We start from the raw sequence: 18067 nt of genomic DNA on the forward strand, positions 1-18067 counted from the left end.
AGTTTACCCCCTCCACTTGATGTGAAAAGACATTTTTAGTACTGTTTTTGACCAACAAGAGAGTTAATCCCTGTGTCCTGGCCAGTATCACTCAGTGTACAACAAACATGATCTGGCCATTGTCACTTTGCTGAGTGCAAACTGTCACAAGTAGCTAATAGGTTGCTGCGTTTTAAACATTGGAGAAGGGACAATGCTTAAAGTACTGCATGTGCTCTGGTAGTATAAGAAACACAAGACAAATGCTAGTACAGTAGCGCCTCGACCTATGAACGACCCCGTTCACAAACAATCGGTTTACAGTCAGGATTGTATATGTAAGAAATTCAAGGTACGAATGCAAAAAGCCCACGTGTGACCACATGGTTTTGATAGTATGTATTCGAGGCCTTGGATGTAAAAACAAATGTTGACCACATTAGAAGGCCTTTGACGGCAGTGTTTTAACTACCATGCAAATTTGAATTTTTTTTGAGCCGTACTTGTATCTATGTTTGGCAAAACCTGCACTTTGGTCCAGTGCATCAGTATTAATTGTAGTGAAAAATTACAAGGAATTGCAATTTGTTGACTCATTTTCAAATGATGAAATATTCAAGTTAACTGTGTTTCTTTGGTGCCTTGTGATGTTCTATTAATTTGAGTTTGCTCATTGTCACTCTTATTGATCAGTATTAATCAAGTGGAAATGTTTGTTCAATACAAAGTAAACGTTTAGTTGAAGAAACTATTTCAATCTGAAATTATGATTTAGTGTACCTTTAGAGCTCATTTGATCATTGAACATATTGGGCTGTGAAGAATGTTTATACTGAAAAAGGCAGTGTGCAAGTTAAACAGTCAAGGAGACAATGGTATTATTGTGTTAGGAAGAGACTCTATTAATAGTTGGAGGGTTAATATTGATGGTCAGTGGTGAATTTGGATACTTGAGCCATTATTTAGTGGTTTCGTAAAAGACTTAGTACATTTTTAAAGACAATTCTTGTATTCCCAACTTTTCAGCTAACTACACAGCTAAGACTGTGAAGCTGCTGGATTGACTAGAAATAACCTGAGTGAGGTTTATGGCATTGTTTTGAGTACTGTGAGGAGCACAGTTTGATGGAGCCTGCTGTGAGAGTGATCATGTGTATAGGGTATAAACAGGCAGGGAAAGAGTTAAGTCCTGAGTTTGGTGAAACAAGTGGTTCAGCTGAGCAGGACTCAGATAACCTATTACCCTTGCCTGCAAGTTTTAACAGCGTGGAAAAGCAGTCATTATGTAGAGCCACTTAACAATATTGGAGGTACTCAATATGCAAGGTGAGCTACCAAGTTGAAAAGTATCCATTTTATAAATCCAGTTAACAAGATTAAGAACATTCATTGTGTAACAGTAAAGGGCTTGGTCTCTGCTATTGATACTCATTGATTGTAACGGTTACACAATTAATATTTATGTTGCCTTATCTGGATGCTCCTCCCTGTAAAATGACTACTTAGCTCATTGAGAAACTGCTATTCCAGAGAAGACTGGGAACCCGTATTACCTGTGTACATGGGTGATCTTTCTCTCTCCTTTCAGGGCCTAGAATAAAGGAAGGTAAAACTACTATGTCTCTTAGTGTTTTGCTTGGACTGAATGGGGAAACGGGACAACAAGATAAGCTATTCTGCTGTTTTGGAAAACATGTCTTTGAGAGTTTAGTGAGAGACCTGAAAATATGATGGAGCGATTCTCCTCAAAATGTACTGAAGGAGCTATTCTCAATGTCTCTTAACATTGTTTCTCAACCTCTCTTGATCAAACTGCATTTCAAGATTCCAGCAACAGCTGCACGTGTTTAGTGACAAACACCTATTCATGCTTGGAAGACCGATCATCTTAGATGGTAAGAACACAGTGTTAAGAATGCCAAGGTGATGGGTTCAATCCTAACACTGACCAAACCTGCTGCTTTCCAACCAATGGGTGGTCGGGGGGGGGGTGGGGGTAGCTGCTTGTTGCATAGTGGTAGTGATCCTACCCCTGGACCAAAATGCTTAGGTTCAAGCCTCACCTGCTCCAGAATTGTGTCATAATAATGTTTGAACAGGTTAAGAAAGCATGTGTACATGTTGATTCTTGACTGAAAGCCATCTTGACTTTTTTTTCCTTTTGAGAGTTAACAATTATTGGCCTTTGCTGGAAAATGATCTATTTTGTTGGAGCTTTTTGTTCTGTTTTAATCCAGACAATTCATAGAATACCATTGTGAGGAGAAATCCGACTTTGCTGATTTGTTTGCAAATGGATTCTGATAAAAGCGTTGTGTTGGGAGATCCAAGATGGCGGCGACTCAGCAAGTCTGAGTTTACAGTGCTCTTCCCAAAACCTGGGTAAAGTGAGTTACTCACCCCCACCACACTTACCAAACCACCCAAAAAAAGTTTCTAACCTTAATTAGCTGTTTACTATTATATTTAAGCAGTTTAATATTAAGTGGATAATGAGTAAACCAAAGGGATCCCGCAGCTCTCAGAAAACAAAGACCCCTCCCCCACCCTCCTCTCCTCCTCAGGCTGCAGCTGATGTAAAAACAGGCCTTGAAGAGATGATTGCCAGGCTGGAATCGACACTCGTCAATTTCATCGCAGAATCCAGACAGAGATGGAATGCATTCGAAGAAAAGTTACAAAAGTACAGCCAGGCTCTCGAGGAATTGCAGGGCCGAGTGAAGGGGGCGGAGCTAAAGGCCACGACCTCCGAGGCTGCAGCACAAACAGCTGCAGAACAGGTGCGAGCTCTGGAGCAGAGAGTCCGGGCCTTTGAAATCTACATGGATGACCTGGATAATAGAAATCGGAGAAAGAATATCCGTCTTCTGGGCCTCCCTGAACAAGAAGAGAAGGGACAGTTAGCAGTATTTCTGGAGCGATGGTTGCCCCAGCTTTTAAACCTGGGGGCTGAAACTGACCGGGTAAGGGTGGAGTGGGCCTACCGGGTCGCAGTACGCGGATCTGGCCCAAACCAGCGCCCACGCCCGGTCCTGTTCCGGCTGCAGAGTTATAGGGAGAGGCAGATACTCCTGGATGCCTCCAGAAATCTTGGAAAGGATCCTAAAGCTATGATTCATGAAGGATCCAAGATTATGTTATTTCAGGACTTCTCCCCAGCTTTGGCACGAAGGAGGAAGGCGTTTGATGAGGTGAAGAAATGTCTAAGGAACTTAAATATTCAATACACCTTACGCTACCCAGCGACGTTATGCTTTACCCACGAAGGATCCGAGTATAATTTTAGATCACCAGAAGAGGCTAAGGAACTTTTAGACTCGTTTAAATAAATCGTAAGAGACAATTTATGTTGGCTTGCCTCTTCCACACTCCGTGGGGAGAAATGGATACTTTACTTTACTTTTGCTTCTGGGAGCAGGGTTGTCTTCTCTTGCTATTTTATGTTATTATACTTAATTGTAATTTGTTGGAGTTGTAATTTTATAGTTATGTGTGTTTGTACGTGGCATTGATGCTATCAGATATACTCAGGTATGGGTGGGGAGGGGTGGGGGTGGGGCGCTCACTGTCAATTCTAGCTCGGTATTATATCTAAATCCTATTAAGGAGCACCCGGGTCAAGGGTGGGACACTGTTTGGGAGAGGATATGGTGGACCTTTAGAAAGGAAGTAAAGCCCCCTGAGAACAAGGGGGAGGATCTCCATTCAAACATGTTTTTTTTTTTTGTTCTTATTGTTTGGAAATAGTTTCCTTTTTATTATACTGTTATGAGTGTATTAGAGAACATTTTCTCTTGTTTGAAGGATGTAAGTGACTCAACTATACACTCTGGATAATTGTGGATTAGATTAGTAGTTAACTGAGTTTCATTGTTTTTCTTTCTTCTTTAGTATCATTCCTTTGAATTTTGATGATTATATATTTAAGATCTATTTTTATATTAATGTTTGTGCTTGAAAGTTCTGTTTATTTTTGTAAATCTGTCAAAATATTAAATTTCTAATAAAAATATCTTTTAAAAAAAAAGCGTTGTGTTGGAAAACTCACTGGCTAATGATCCACCGCGATCTGCCAAGCCTTCTGATTAAATTTTAAACCAGTTAGGATGACTCCGTTTCATTTCTTGGCCTTGACCAATCAATGAATAGCTGTCAACTATTTTGTTGTTGAGTTGAAATTGTATTTTCATGTTTCTGCTGGCAATGAACTGTGCTCTATACACTAATAATTGCTATTAATTTCCAAATAGTTTTGTCAATATAAGACAAAAGTAATGTTTATGTTACAGGTTATTAATTAAGCTCTTTGCTCAACCGTACAGGTGTGCATTCATAGTTCATATATAAGATTGTTACATTTGATGTTATGATTATGGTGTTCAGTTTTTGTCCCATTACTCAACGAAGGATTTCGCTATATTGGAGATAGTTCAGAGCATGTTTCTTAGATCAATTCCAAAGATATTGGCCTTGTCTTACGAAGATTAAACAGGTTAGCCCAATACTCACTAGAATTTCAAAAGAAAGATGAGATCTAATTGAGGTATGCAAGATGTTAAAGGGGATTGACAAAGCAGGATATTACTTCTTGTGGGGCAATCTAGAATGAGAAGTCATAGTTTCAGAATAAAGTGGCAGATGTAAAACTGAGATGAAAGGCGGCCCTAACAACAGCGAGAGCCAACCTGAGCCAGGCCATCAAAGCCAAAACGTGCATACGCACAGAAAACACAGCCACTTTCAGGACAGTGGTGATATATGGAGCATGTGGAAGGGCATTCAGGCCATGACCATACACCGAACAGCATAGTCTGCTTGTGCTGGTGATGCCTCCCTCCCCGATGAGTTGAACAACTTATATGCACTGTTTGAAACACAAAATGGCATGTCAATGAAGAAGTCCACACCCCCTCTCAGAGACCAGCTGCTGTGTCTTATGGCCGATGTGAGGAAAATCCTAAGCAGAGTTGACCAATGTACAGCTGCTGGACCAGAATTCATCCCTGGCAGTGTATCAAGAGGATGCTCTGATGTACTGGCAGATGTTTGCATGGATATCTTCTAGATCTCACTGAGCTGCGCCATAGTTCCAACATCTTCAAGGCTGATACGATTGTCCCTGTGCCAAAGGATTGGTTTGGATTGGATTAGATTAGATTAGATTACTTAGTGTGGAAACAGGCCCTTCGCCCCAACAAGTCCATACCGACCTGCCGATGCACACCCACCCAGACCCATTCCCCTACGTTTACCCTTTCACTTAACACTACAGGCAATTTTAGCGTGGCCAATTCACCTAACCTGCACATATTTGTGACTGTGGGAGGAAACCGAAGCACCCGGAGGAAACCCACGCAGACACTGGGAGATTGTGCAAACTCCACACAGTCATTCGGGAATTGAACCTGGATCTCTGCCGCTGTGAGGCAGCCGTGCTAACCACTGTGCTGCCCATTCCATACAGCGTGGAAACAGGCCCTTCAGCCCAGCAAGTCCACACCGACCCTCTGAAGAGTAACCCACCCAGACCCATTTCCCTCTGATTAATGCAACTAACACTATTGACAACTTAGCATGGCCAATTCACCTCACCTGCACATCTTTGGCTTGTGGGAGGAAACTGGACCACCCGGAGGAAACCCACGCAGACACAGGGAGAAGTTGCCCAAGGCTGGAATCTAACCTAGGGCCCTGGTGCTATGAGGCAGCAGTGCTAACCATTGAGTTGCCATGCTGCCCCAGGAGTCTTAAGCATCCTGAATCAATGTCTATCGCGTTGTTACGCTTACACCGATCATAGCGAAGTGCTTCAAGAGCTTTGTGATGAGACATATGAAGACCCCTGCTGCCCTTCTCACTGGACACCCTACAGTTCGCGTATCAACCCAACTGCTCAACAGATGATGTCATTTCCACCATCCTCCATCTGGCCTTCACCCACCTGGAGAAGAACACCTACGTCAGATTACTGTTTATAGACTTCAGTTCTACATTTAACACCACCATTCCTCAGCACCTGATTGGAAAGCTGAGCCTGCTGGGCCTAAAATTTCTGTGTAACTTGATCCTGGACTTCCTGACTGAAAAATCTTAGTCAGTCTGGATCAGAACAGCATGTCCAACTGCAACACATGGAGCATGCTATTTTATCCATTTTAGGCTGAGTATGATTGTGTGGTTTATGCTGTCAGTGTAGCACCCTCGGTACTGTTAGAAAGCTGTCTTTTTTTTTACTGTATCAGTTGTTGTATATGGTCGAAATGACAAAAACCACTTGACTCTAGAAGAAATTACTTCTCTCAGGTCGTGAATCTGTAGAATTCGCTACTATGGGTGGATGCCAGGACATTAAGTAAAATTGAGAGAGATTTATCTTAAGTCATGGGCTAAAAGGGTTGTGGAGTGTGGGTATAAAAATGCAGTTGAGGCCGAGATGAGATCAGCATTGATTGTTTGAATGGCGAAGCAGGCTTGATTGGCTGAATTGCCTGCTCCTGTTCCAAGTTCATAGAATCATAGAAACCCTAAGTGTGGAAACAGGCAATTGAGTCATCACTGACCTTCAAAAGAGCATTTGACGCAGACCTATGCCCATACTCTGTCCTTGTCACCCTGAATTTCACATGGTGAATCGGTGCAACCTTCACATCTTTGGACTGTGGGAGGAAACCCATGCAGACATCTGGGGAACATGCAAGTCACCCAAGAGTTGAATTGTACTCTGGTCCCTGGCACTGAGACAGTAGTGCTAACCATAGTGCCACCATGCCATGCACGGTCTTATGTTATTAATAAATGCTGGACGGACTTAATATATGTAGAATTGTGAGGGTAATATAGAGAGGTAGCCCCTTTGGTTGCTAATGGCATTAGGTCAATAGAGCTCAAGGAATCAAGATATGGAAACATGTTGTGTGTAAATTAAATTAGCAAGAAATCACTTAAGCAAGTGCTGTGCTGGGTCCCGAACAAGAACCACACAGTTGGGCAGGGTTAAAAAAGAAGAAATAATAGTTGTCAGAAAGGCACAATGGCAATCATGGGAGATATTAATCCACTTTTTGACTAACAAAGGTCATTTGGAAAAATGTAGCCCATGTGAGTTGATGGAATGTTTTCAAGAGTTCCTTTGACGAGCATGTTCGGATCAACTCCAGAAATCCGGTCATGTGAAACCTGGCATCATGCAATGAGAGAGGATTATAATTCAAGATCTTGTAGTGAAAACATTGCTCGGTTGTCGCAGCCATAATATGATTGAACAGGACAGGCAGAGGAAGCGGTCAACAAAGTATGCAGTGTTCTGAGTTTTAATCGTGCCAAGAGCAAGCACAGCATGCTGACCTTGGAAAAGGTACTTGTTAGATCTCAGCTGCAACTATTTGGATGCCACTTTGAGAAGGTTGGATGCATGGGAGAGTGCACAGAAGAGGTTAATCAAGATCGTTTCAGTGATGGAAAACATCACTTTGAGGTTGTATTAATGATTTTGGGTCTTCACTCAGAGGGGAGAACAAAGCTAGAAGGCGCTCTGGATATTTTCAAAATTATGAAAGAGCTGGATTGTCTTGAAAAAGATTTATTCATGAGTGATGGGCATGGTTGGCTGGATCAATGTTCCTTGTCCATCCCAAAGGGCAGTTAAGTGTTTACTGCATTACTGTGGGTCTGGGGCAGACCAGCAAGGGATGCCAGATTTTCTTCACTGCAGGATGTGAGAACCAGGTAGGTTTTTACAGCAACCTTTAGTTTTCAAATGAATTCAAATATAACTGCACTACTAATCCTATGACATAGCCACCACTTCCTTTTTAGTAGATAGGTAAAAACTGTTCCAGCTGATCAGACGATCAGGAATGAGAGGATGTAGATTTCAAGAGACTTGCAAAGTAAGCAAATATGATGTAAGGAAAAGAAACACTGGCACGGTGTGTAGTTTTGGTCTGAAATTCTTTGTCTGAACGTGTGTGGAGCAGATTAAATTGAGGCGTCTAAGAGAATGTTGGATGATTATTTGGATTAAAATTTTGTGCATGAGTATAGGAAAAGTTAGGAGAACAATACTAAGTTACAATGCTGCTTTGGACAACCACTGCATTTATGATATGCTATAACAATTGTGATTTCATTTTACCATAAGCTGCTTAATAAATATGCAGTTTGTACTTAAGATTGTATTTACTGATTGTATTTTCTATCTCATGTAGGCAGTTGAATCAATCCAAGCTGAAGATGAGAGTGCAAAACTTTGCAAACGGAGAATTGAACACTTGAAAGAGCACAGCAGTGACCAAGCAGCAGCAGTTAATATGTGGAAGAAAAAGCGCATGGACCGTATGATGGTGGAACACTTGCTTCGATGTGGCTATTACAACACTGCTGTTAAATTGACCAAACAGAGTGGAATTGAGGTGAGTGGAGTTTGAAATATCACAGTGAAACTGTAAACGTTATTATGTTAAAATCAGAGTGGACATTGTCCTTGTTTGTGGTATAATTGCATATTCGTGTATTCTGTTGACTAAGAGTTTAGCTTATTTTGAACTGTAAATAAACCTAAAAGCTTGCAATATAAATGAATATTAATAACTTATGTGTCTTGATCCAAAAACTTTAATCTAGGTCAGGGGATGATTGAAGATGTTGAAAGAGCTTCTCTTGTTGATGTAGACAAATTGTCTGGAATAATGAAAGAATAATTTTGTATGTGTCTTCACTGAAGCATAGAGCATTATCCATGTCAGTGCAGCTTGAGAGAGAATTGATGTAAGAGAATGCGATTCTTGAGGCAGAGATCACAGGTGATTGAGACTTGGTGTGCTTTAGGCCGTCCAGAGCGATGATTGCATTGGGGGAAATGGAGTGCAAACCTGACAATTTGGTGAATGCAGATTTTCAGTGAGATTGGGCAAAGGAGTGTTTTTTTTATCCCCCTGTAAATAGGGTACAAAGCAGTAGAGCAGAGGAACAGGCCTTTTGGTCCACCATGTCTGCGCCAACTGTGATGTCATTCTAAACTAATCCCATCTGCTTGTGCATGTCCATATCCTTCTATTCGCTGTCTAATCAAGTGTTTGTCTAAATGCTTCTTAAATGTTGCTTTTACCACTTTCTCTTTCAACACTAGCCACTTAGCATGCTCTGTATACAACATCTCCTTTAAACTTGCCCCCTCTCTTACCCCCTAGTATTTGACATTTCCACTCTGACTATGCACGCAATCCATGCCTCTAATGATTTTATGCAGTTAAGTCATAGACATATACAGCATGAATACAGAACATTTGATCCAACTTATCTGTGCCCTTCATGGTTTTATGAATGTCTAAGTTCTGTCAGCTCGCCCCTCACTATGTGATGTTTTAGTGGTCTGTGTGGCTTTGCAAGACACTGAAATGAGTTATTTGGTGAATTTCCTTAAGTAGTTCACGTCTGTTCAATTCTCAAGATTTATAATAGAATCCCAAATTGGTGGCGAAGATAAATGAATATACATAAGTGAATAATGTAATTTTAACAATTAATTGAACTGACTAGTGTTATGGACAACCAGAATTTAAAACAGCTAATGGGAAAACTTAATTAGTAATAGATACTGCACCTATTATTCAATTAACTGTTGTGGTATTGTAACATCCCATAAACACACACCTTGGCAAAAAAGCAAATTCAGACACACATTCTAACATAGCCTTCTTCAATCCAGAGGAAACCGCATCAACTCAAGGACTTTGAAGTTGTTTAATCTCTTAGAGACGGTTCAAAACCTCTGCCTTACACCCTATATTAAAAAAACAAGATAAGTAACCTCTTCAAGTCACAGCATCGTTGCATTAGAGTTGGCAATGCTATGGCTGTAAGATATCCCTGCTTCAGGGCAGGCATACCTGTTGGAAACATTTTGTGGCTGAAAGATCTTCGACTCAGAGTCTTGGAATTGAAGGTTGGGCTGTAATCTCTGTGCAACCTAGATTCTTTGTACCAGAACACAGTCACAGGACTTGGGAGAAGATCTTCTGATTTGATCAGGGACTGAGTGTGAGGCAGAACAGGGACTGTGAGGACAGGAATATCTGGCTCTGTTCATTAGATTTAAGGTTCTCTCGCCTGGTTCAGATACAGTTGCAGAGTGATGGTGACATGATGGTTATAGAAGCAAATCAAGAACGAAGCAGTAGTTGAAGGGGATAGCGTACTGGAAGGATGTGACACCGTCCCTTTGCAGTAAAGAGCAACAGTTAAGGCAGTGGTGTTGCCTGGCTGGTGCAGCATTCGGGAGGTCTGCTCAAGCCTGGAAAGGAACCTGCACTTCTTTGTGTGGTCCAGGAAGGTACTAATGACGTAGAGCTAGGAAAGAGCAAGAAGGCAGGAAATGCAAGAGAAATGCATCTGATCTGCTAGTATCTGGAGAGAAGCAGAGTTAATGTTTGAAGACTTCTATGACTGTACATAACTCAAAGGAGTTGGAAAATTATGGTATTTAGACGGTTGGGATTTTGGTGGGGGGATCTAGTGAACAGAATGTGAGTATGCCCAGAACAAAAGAACTAGAGAGTGTTAATGGTGATAAACAATGATAAAAATGTAAAATAGCAGTAAATGATAGGTGTAAAAAGGGAAAATGGATCTATTGTGCTGACAGCAAATTGAAGACGTAGGTTGTCATAGGGGGAGAAGGTGGCAGGGAATGTGTCAGACATTGTGTTCTGAAGATGTGGATTTGAATAAGAAGTTGAAATTGAGAAGTGCCTAAGTTAAAAATGTGTTCTTCCACCTCTTTTTTGAGCTTTGTTGGAACAGGCCCAAGACAAGAATGTGAACCTAGCAGCAAAGTGGTTTATTAAAATATACGACTGGAAGCTGAGTGTCACTGTTGCAGACACAGTAGAAATGTTCCACAAAGCAGTCTTCAGCACTTCGGGTTTTCTTTCAGATTTCCAGTTTTGTTGGTAACTAGGAAAGAGTTTCTGCACAAAGAACGTGAGGAATTAATCACACTCCTTTATTTCACTGTCTTGAGCCCCAACATATCTTCCAAGTGAAACAGCATTTTTCTTGTACATTTAATCTTGTCTACTGTATTCGCTCACAATTCACTCTCCTTCAGTTTGGCAAGGTTGATCCCCCTGGAATGCACCAATAGTCAAGATTACATTTTGAATATTACAAAAAGACACAAATGAAAACTCTGTATCTGGGTGCATGAGGCATTCATAACTAAGTAAATGAATTGATGATGAGATGTAGGGCATGTGATATATATAAATTTAATATCATTTAGTTTGTCTATTCAAATTGAAACTAGCAGCCTATAGGTTGTGTGTGTCTGGGTTTAATGATTAATATATACATATTTCTATATTCATGGTGATGTTTTTTATCAAACAGTCAGAGAGGAAGTGTATAGACCGATGGGCAAAGTAAATGTTGCAGTGTATTAGGGCTTCAGATCGAAGATCCTGAATTAGTTGTTCTGAGCCTGGGGAAAACACCCAGAGCTTGGCAAGTTTTGAGAAGATTTGATAGCTTGATAAACACAGCAATTGGGCAGTTCTGCTGAATTCTTAGCTAAAGCTGGATACGTAAATAGTTTCTCCTGACCAAGTGTGGTAGTTTAGGACTATGAAGCAAATGGTTATCCCACTGTAAGAAATTTAGTTTAAAAGTTAGTGTATTTGGTTAAAACCCTAAAGTGATTACATTGAGCCGGAGAAAATCTCTCTCTGAACTCAGTTTTATCATGAATCAGGGAAGAGGTTATCAGAACTTCTTGACCAGGAATTGAAGCCACAGCTAAGTCAAACCATATGTGAGACAGAGAAAGGAGTTCTGGTCTTATGATGGAGTGTAATGTGATGATATTGTGATTCACAATATCATAACGTTTTGTGATATATGCGAACTGTTTTCTTATGGTAATGACCTGTTTATTGTTAAATCTGAAATATGTTTCAGTGAAATGTCACCTCATTAAACCAAAACCTTTATCAAGCCAGATTTGAGTATGGCATCTGATTTGTTCAGTAATGACTTCAGCTAGGACCATAAGAATACTACACATTGAAGTAAATAAATGTGATCTGACTTTCTGGGCGGCACGGTGGCACAGTGGTTAGCACTGCTGCCTCACAGCGCCAGAGACCGGGGTTCAATTCCCGCCTCAGGCGACATTCTGTGTGGAGTTTGCACATTCTCCCCGTGTCTGCGTGGGTTTCCTCCAGGTGCTCCGGTTTCCTCCCACAGTCCAAAGATGTGCAGGTCAGGTGAATGGGCCGTGATAAATTGCCTGTAGTGTGAGGGGCAGGGGTAAATGTAGGGGAATAGGTCTGGGTGGGTTACGCTTCGGCGAGTTGGTGTGGACTTGTTGGGCCGAAGGGCCTGTTTCCACACTGTAAGTAATCTAATCTAATCTAATCCATGGCTGCAGCATGACAAAGACTGTCCTTTTTGGGACATTAAAGAAAGTTATGAAGTTAGCTAAAGGTAGAAGAGCAGCCCAGTTAATCAAAATGGCATTTATCGAGCAGTTGACAGAGAACTTTGGAAGATTAGATGTAGAATCTGTTTGGATGGAGAAGGGAATAGAAATAGCCAGAAGTCACGAGTGGGAGTGGCCCTCTAACAGTAACAACAAAGCAGGATGAAGTGTAATAGAACTCTTAGGAGCTTGTGGCAGTGGGACAGCAATAATCATGGATAACTTCAGTGTGTGTATAAATTTGAAAACAGATGAGCATTTATGGCTCAGATGAGTTCATCGAAGGCTTTCATGAACTTTCTTTTAGCGCAGCTTATTTTGGAATTGACCAAAGAGAAGCTTATGTTAGTATTCCTATTGTAACAAGGTTAATTAATTGCCTTGGAAGTAAGGCACCTCTTTGGTAAAAAGCAACCATGATATGTTTTGAATTTTACATCCAGTTTGGAAAGGTGAAGATTGGGTCCAAGACTAGTATTTCAAAATTGCAAGAAGAGCAATTACGTAGGCAGTGCTGAGCTGGCTGAAGTGAATTGGCAAATGGGGCTTGTGCTAATGATCAAACGTTGGGTGAGGTTTTCAGTTTGATTGCTAATATTTTACCCCAAATGTTAAGCTCCTGATTTGAAGATAAGTGAATTGACTCTCCTCCTTGAATCACCCATCTCTTTGTTCGCAACAATGTTAAAAAATCCCCATCCTTGCAGATATCTTTCTCGTCAACCGCCGATGAAAGGAACCAATTTAATCACAGCAAGTTTTTAAAAGGTTACTCAAGGGATGTCGATGTGACTGGCTGGATCAACATATATTGCCCAACACTAATTGTCCAGATGCCAGTGAAGAGCCAACCACATGGCGATAGATCAGGAATGTACGTCATGACACATATTGCTTAAAAAGACATGGCGATGGGTTTTTGCCACCAACATAGAACAATTCGACTCTTAATTCCAGATTGTTACTTGAATTTGCCATTGTGGAATTTCAACTGGGTCTCTTGATTAGTAAGGGAACTAAGGTTATAGGGAGAAGGCAGGAGAATGGCTTTGAGAAACATAACAGCACTAAGATCATAAAACCAGAAGGTATAAGAACAAAGTTCGGCTGCTTGGCCCATTTGTGTCTACTTTGCCATTCATTTGTGGTTGATATGTAACCAATCCCATTCCCTTTGATCCCCTTACTGATCAAGAATCTGTCCATCTCAATCTTACCTTGACTTGATATCCACAGCCTTCTGCAACAATGAGTTCCACAGATTGACCACCCTCTGGCTAAAGAAATCCCCTTCATTTCTGTTCTGAAGGTGCTGTACCTTCACTGAAGCCATACTCTTGGGTCTTCATCTGTTTTAGTGGAAACACTTTGCCCACATTCATTCTATCCACACCTTTCCATATTCTTCAGTTTCAATCAGATAGCCTCTCATCTTCTCAACTCCAAGTAGAGACCCAGAGTCGTCAACTACTTATATGAGAAACCCTTAATTCCTGGGATCATTCTTGTAAAAAAAACTCTTCTGGATGCCCTCTAATGTCATCACATCCCTCCTTAGATTAAGGGCTTAAAACAGCTCTAAATATTCCAGATGTGGTCTGACCAGAGCTTTCTACAACCTCAACAGTACATCACTACCTTATATTCTAGCCCTCAAGATGAATGCTACCATTGCATTTGCCAGCTGAACCTGAGAGAATCCTGCACTAGGGCTTTCTCGTCCCTTTATGTTTAGGCTTTAGAAATCTGAAACACAGTCTACGTCTCTTATTTCTACGGCGTACGTAACTTCCCAATTCCCACATGGTATTTAATATGCAACTTCTTTACCCACTCATTTAGTCTGTCCTGGTCCTTCTGCAACCTCCCCACCACAAAACTACCTGTCCTTCCACTTATTTTTGTTTTAACAGTAAGTGGTGCAACAATACCATCAGTTCCTTTGTCCAGATTGTTGACATATAAATTGAATTGTTCTGCTCCTGATTTTGATTGCTGCAGAACTCCCACTAGTCAATGCCTGTGATTGTTGAAAAGATCCCGGTGTCCCCACACGTTGCCTTCTGCCAGTCAGCCAGTCCTCTATTCATTGCCAGTACTTTTCCCTTAATACCATGTGTTCTTACTGTGGCACCTTAACAGAGGCCTTCTGGAAGTCCAAATAGATCATGACCACACACGCTCAATTGTCTAACTTGCTTGTTACTTCTCAAAGCATTCTAACAGACTAGTCAGTTATGACCTCTTCATGAAGGAGCCATGCTGACTCAGTCCTATTTTAACATGAACTTCCACAATCTTATCCTGATGCACCAAGACTTGGTGTCATACAGGTTGGACAGAAAAGTGGCAAATAGCATTCACAGCACATACGTGATCCTATAATAAGAGACAGTCGAACCACCACCCCTTGATGTCAATGGCAATACCATCTCAGAATCCCCCATTATCCCCTGGGGGTACCATTGACCAAAACTCAACTGTACTTGCCATATAAATGCAATGGCTACAAGAACTGGTCAGGGGTTCAGAACAATGCAATGATTAATTCGCATCCTGACTCCATAAAGCCTGATTATCATGAATAAGGCACAAATCAAGAGTGTGATGAAATATTTCCTCCTTGTCTGGGTGAATGCAAATCTCATGAGACCCTCAGCAGTTGTAAGAAAAAAAGAGGAGATTAAGGCTAGCTCAGAAGTTAGAGACAGCAAGTTCAGGAGACAAGACAGGCAAGAGCACGGCAGAGAATGAGCTAAGACTTAGTAATTAAACAGGGCGAAAGTGGGTACTGCAGATGCTGGAGGTTAGAGCCCAGTTTAGGGTGGTGCTGAAAAAGCACAGCAAATCAGGCAGCATTCGAGGAGCAGGAAAATCAATGTTTCGGGCATAAACCCTTCATCAGGAATGAGGTCTGATTAATTAAACAGATATTTCAATGCAAGATACCTGACTAGTAAGGCAGATGAACTGGACATGGATGGAAATATGTGACTGGGATATCATTGCTCTTTATTCCAGGGAATAACTACTTTGCGATGGTTAGAAAGGGAGGCAAGTGAGGAGGGGGAGTGGCATTTTTCATTAGGTGGTGTACTTGGAAAGGAGATTCATCAGGAATTGTCCAGTGAAGCAAATGGATGCAACTGAGAAATAAGAAGCGGGTGATCACTCTGATTGGATTGTACTATAGGCCCATTAGTAGTCAACGGGAAATTGAGGAACAAATATGTAGGAAGACCAGATGGTAAACTAGGGGCATGAGACCGCTTTGGCATATAAGGTTAAGGGAAAGCCAAAGAGATTCTACAAGTACATGAAGGGCAAAAGAGTAACAAGGGAGAGAACAGGGCCCCTTATTCATCATCATATGTGTGGTACTACAAGAGATGAGTGTGATCTTGAAACAAATATTTCGCATCTGTATTTATTGTAGAGAAAGACATGAACACTAGGGAACTTACGGATATTAAGTAGTGATGTCTCAAAAAGAGACCATGTTGTGGAAGAGGTGGTGTGGGGGCATTGAAACACAAAGCTAAATAAATCCCTGGGACTAGGGAAACATTTGCAGGGATCCTAGTGGCAATGTTTCTATCGTGAACAGCCACTGATGAGCTGCTAGAAGACTGGAGAATGTATAATATCGTAGCCTTTCTTAAAGTACAAGGAACAGCCAGGGAGCTGTAGACTGGTGAGCCTGACATCAGTGGTGGGTACATTGAAGGGGATTTTGAGGGATAGGACTTGCATGGATTTCGAAAGGTAAGGACTGATTAAGGGTAGTCAACATGGTCTTGTGCATGGGAGTCATGTCTCATGAACTTGATTGAGTTTTTTGAAGTGGTGACTAAGAAGGTAATTGAAGGGACAGTGGTAAATGTTGTCTGTACGGACCTTAGCAAAGCTTTTGACAAGGTTCTGTATGCTGCACTGGTTAATAAGATTAGATCTCGTGGGATCAAAGAGACCTAGCTGATTGGATACAAGATTAGCATGATGGTAGTCGTCAGAGGGTGGTGGTGATGGAGAGTTGTTTTTTATTGGATGGAGGCCTGTGATCTCAAGGTGTGCCACAAGGATCAGTGCTGGGTCCACTGTCATTTTACATAAACTACCTGGATGAGAATATAGGAGACATTAGTCAGTAAGTTTGTAGATGACACCAAGGTTGGTGATATAGTGCACAGTGAACAATGTTATTTAAGAGCACAATGGAGCCTTGATCGACAGGGCCAAAAGGTCAAGCTGAGGCAGATGGAGTTTAATTTAGATAAATGTGAGATATTGCATTTTGCTAAGACAAACCAGGACAGGACTCATAATGGAAGGGTCCTGGGGAGCAGTGCCGAGCAAAGATACCAAGGGGTGCAGGTATAAATTTCCATGAAAGTGGTGTCACACATAGATAAGGTTTTGAAGAAGGCATTTGGTATGCTTGCCTTCATTGGTCTGAGTATTGAATATACGTGTTGGGATATCATATTGCAGCTGAGCAAGATATTAATGAGGCCACCTTTGGAATACTGTATAGTTCTCGTCACCCAGCTAGAGCAAGGATGTTATTAGACTGAAAAGAGTGTAGAAAAGATTTGCAGGGAAAAGTGCAGAGACTGGCAGGTTTGAGTTGAAGGAGAGGCTGAATAGGATGGGACTTGTTTTTCCCTGGAATGAAGGAGGCTAAAGAGTGACCTCATGAAGGTTTATCAAATCATGAGGGACATAAAAAAGGTGAGTAGGCAAGGTCTATTTCCAGCATAGAAGAGTCCAAAACTAGAGGGCATTGGTTTAAGGACCTGAGGGGTAATGTTTTCATGCAGAGAGTAGTTCAAATATGCCAGAGGAAGTGGCGGAGGCAGGTACAATTAAAATACTTAAAACATTTAGACAGGTATGGAAAGAGAACCTTTGGTCCAACTCATCCAAGACAACCAGGATATCCTAAATTAATCTAGTCTAATTTGCCAGCATTTGGCTGACATCCCTCCAACAACCTTGTGATTTGTGGACCCATCCAGATATCTATTTAACTGTTGTAATTGTATCCACCACCTCCACTTTTTCTGGTAACTCATTCTGTACACTCTCAATCCTCCATGATTTAAAAATATGGATAAAGAGGAGGTTGTGGATGTACTGTTTAGAGTTGCAGAATGCATTTGGTAAGTTTCAACATGTAAGGTTATTAGATGAAACAAAAGCTCAGTTGTGGCTGTACAGGTTAACGAGGCCACTTTTGGAATATTGCGTGCAATTCTGATCTCCTTCCTATTGGAAGGATGTTGTGAAACTTGAAAGGGTTCAGAAAAGATTCACAAGAATGATGCCAGGGTTGGAGGATTTGAGCTATAGGGAGAGGCTGAACAGGCTCAAGCTGTTTTCCCTGGAGTGTCAGAGGCTGTGGGGTGACCTTATAGAGGTTTACAAAATTATGAGGGGCATGGATAGGATAAATAGGCAAAGTCTTTTCCCTGGGATCAGGGAGTCCAGAACCAGAGGGCATAGGTTTAGGGTGAGAGGGGAAAGATATAAAAGAGACCCAAGGGGCAATTTTTCCACACAGAGAGTGGTACGTTTTTGGAATAGCTGCCAAAGGAAGTGGTGGAGGCT

At 41.4% G+C, this 18067-nt stretch overlaps 1 protein-coding gene across 2 annotated transcripts in view; it reads left to right on the forward strand.

The window, feature by feature from the left end:
- maea (macrophage erythroblast attacher, E3 ubiquitin ligase) overlaps positions 1 to 18067 on the forward strand; it is a 146834-nt gene that overhangs the window by 46460 nt on the left and 82307 nt on the right. For both annotated transcript variants that reach the window (XM_060828582.1, XM_060828591.1), the window contains exon 3: positions 8187 to 8390. In XM_060828582.1, coding sequence (XP_060684565.1) covers positions 8187 to 8390 — 204 coding nt within the window. The remainder of the gene's footprint in view (positions 1 to 8186; positions 8391 to 18067) is intronic.

This window comes from Hemiscyllium ocellatum, chromosome 1 (genome assembly GCF_020745735.1).
Source record: "Hemiscyllium ocellatum isolate sHemOce1 chromosome 1, sHemOce1.pat.X.cur, whole genome shotgun sequence".
Classification (NCBI taxonomy): Eukaryota; Metazoa; Chordata; class Chondrichthyes; order Orectolobiformes; family Hemiscylliidae; genus Hemiscyllium; species Hemiscyllium ocellatum.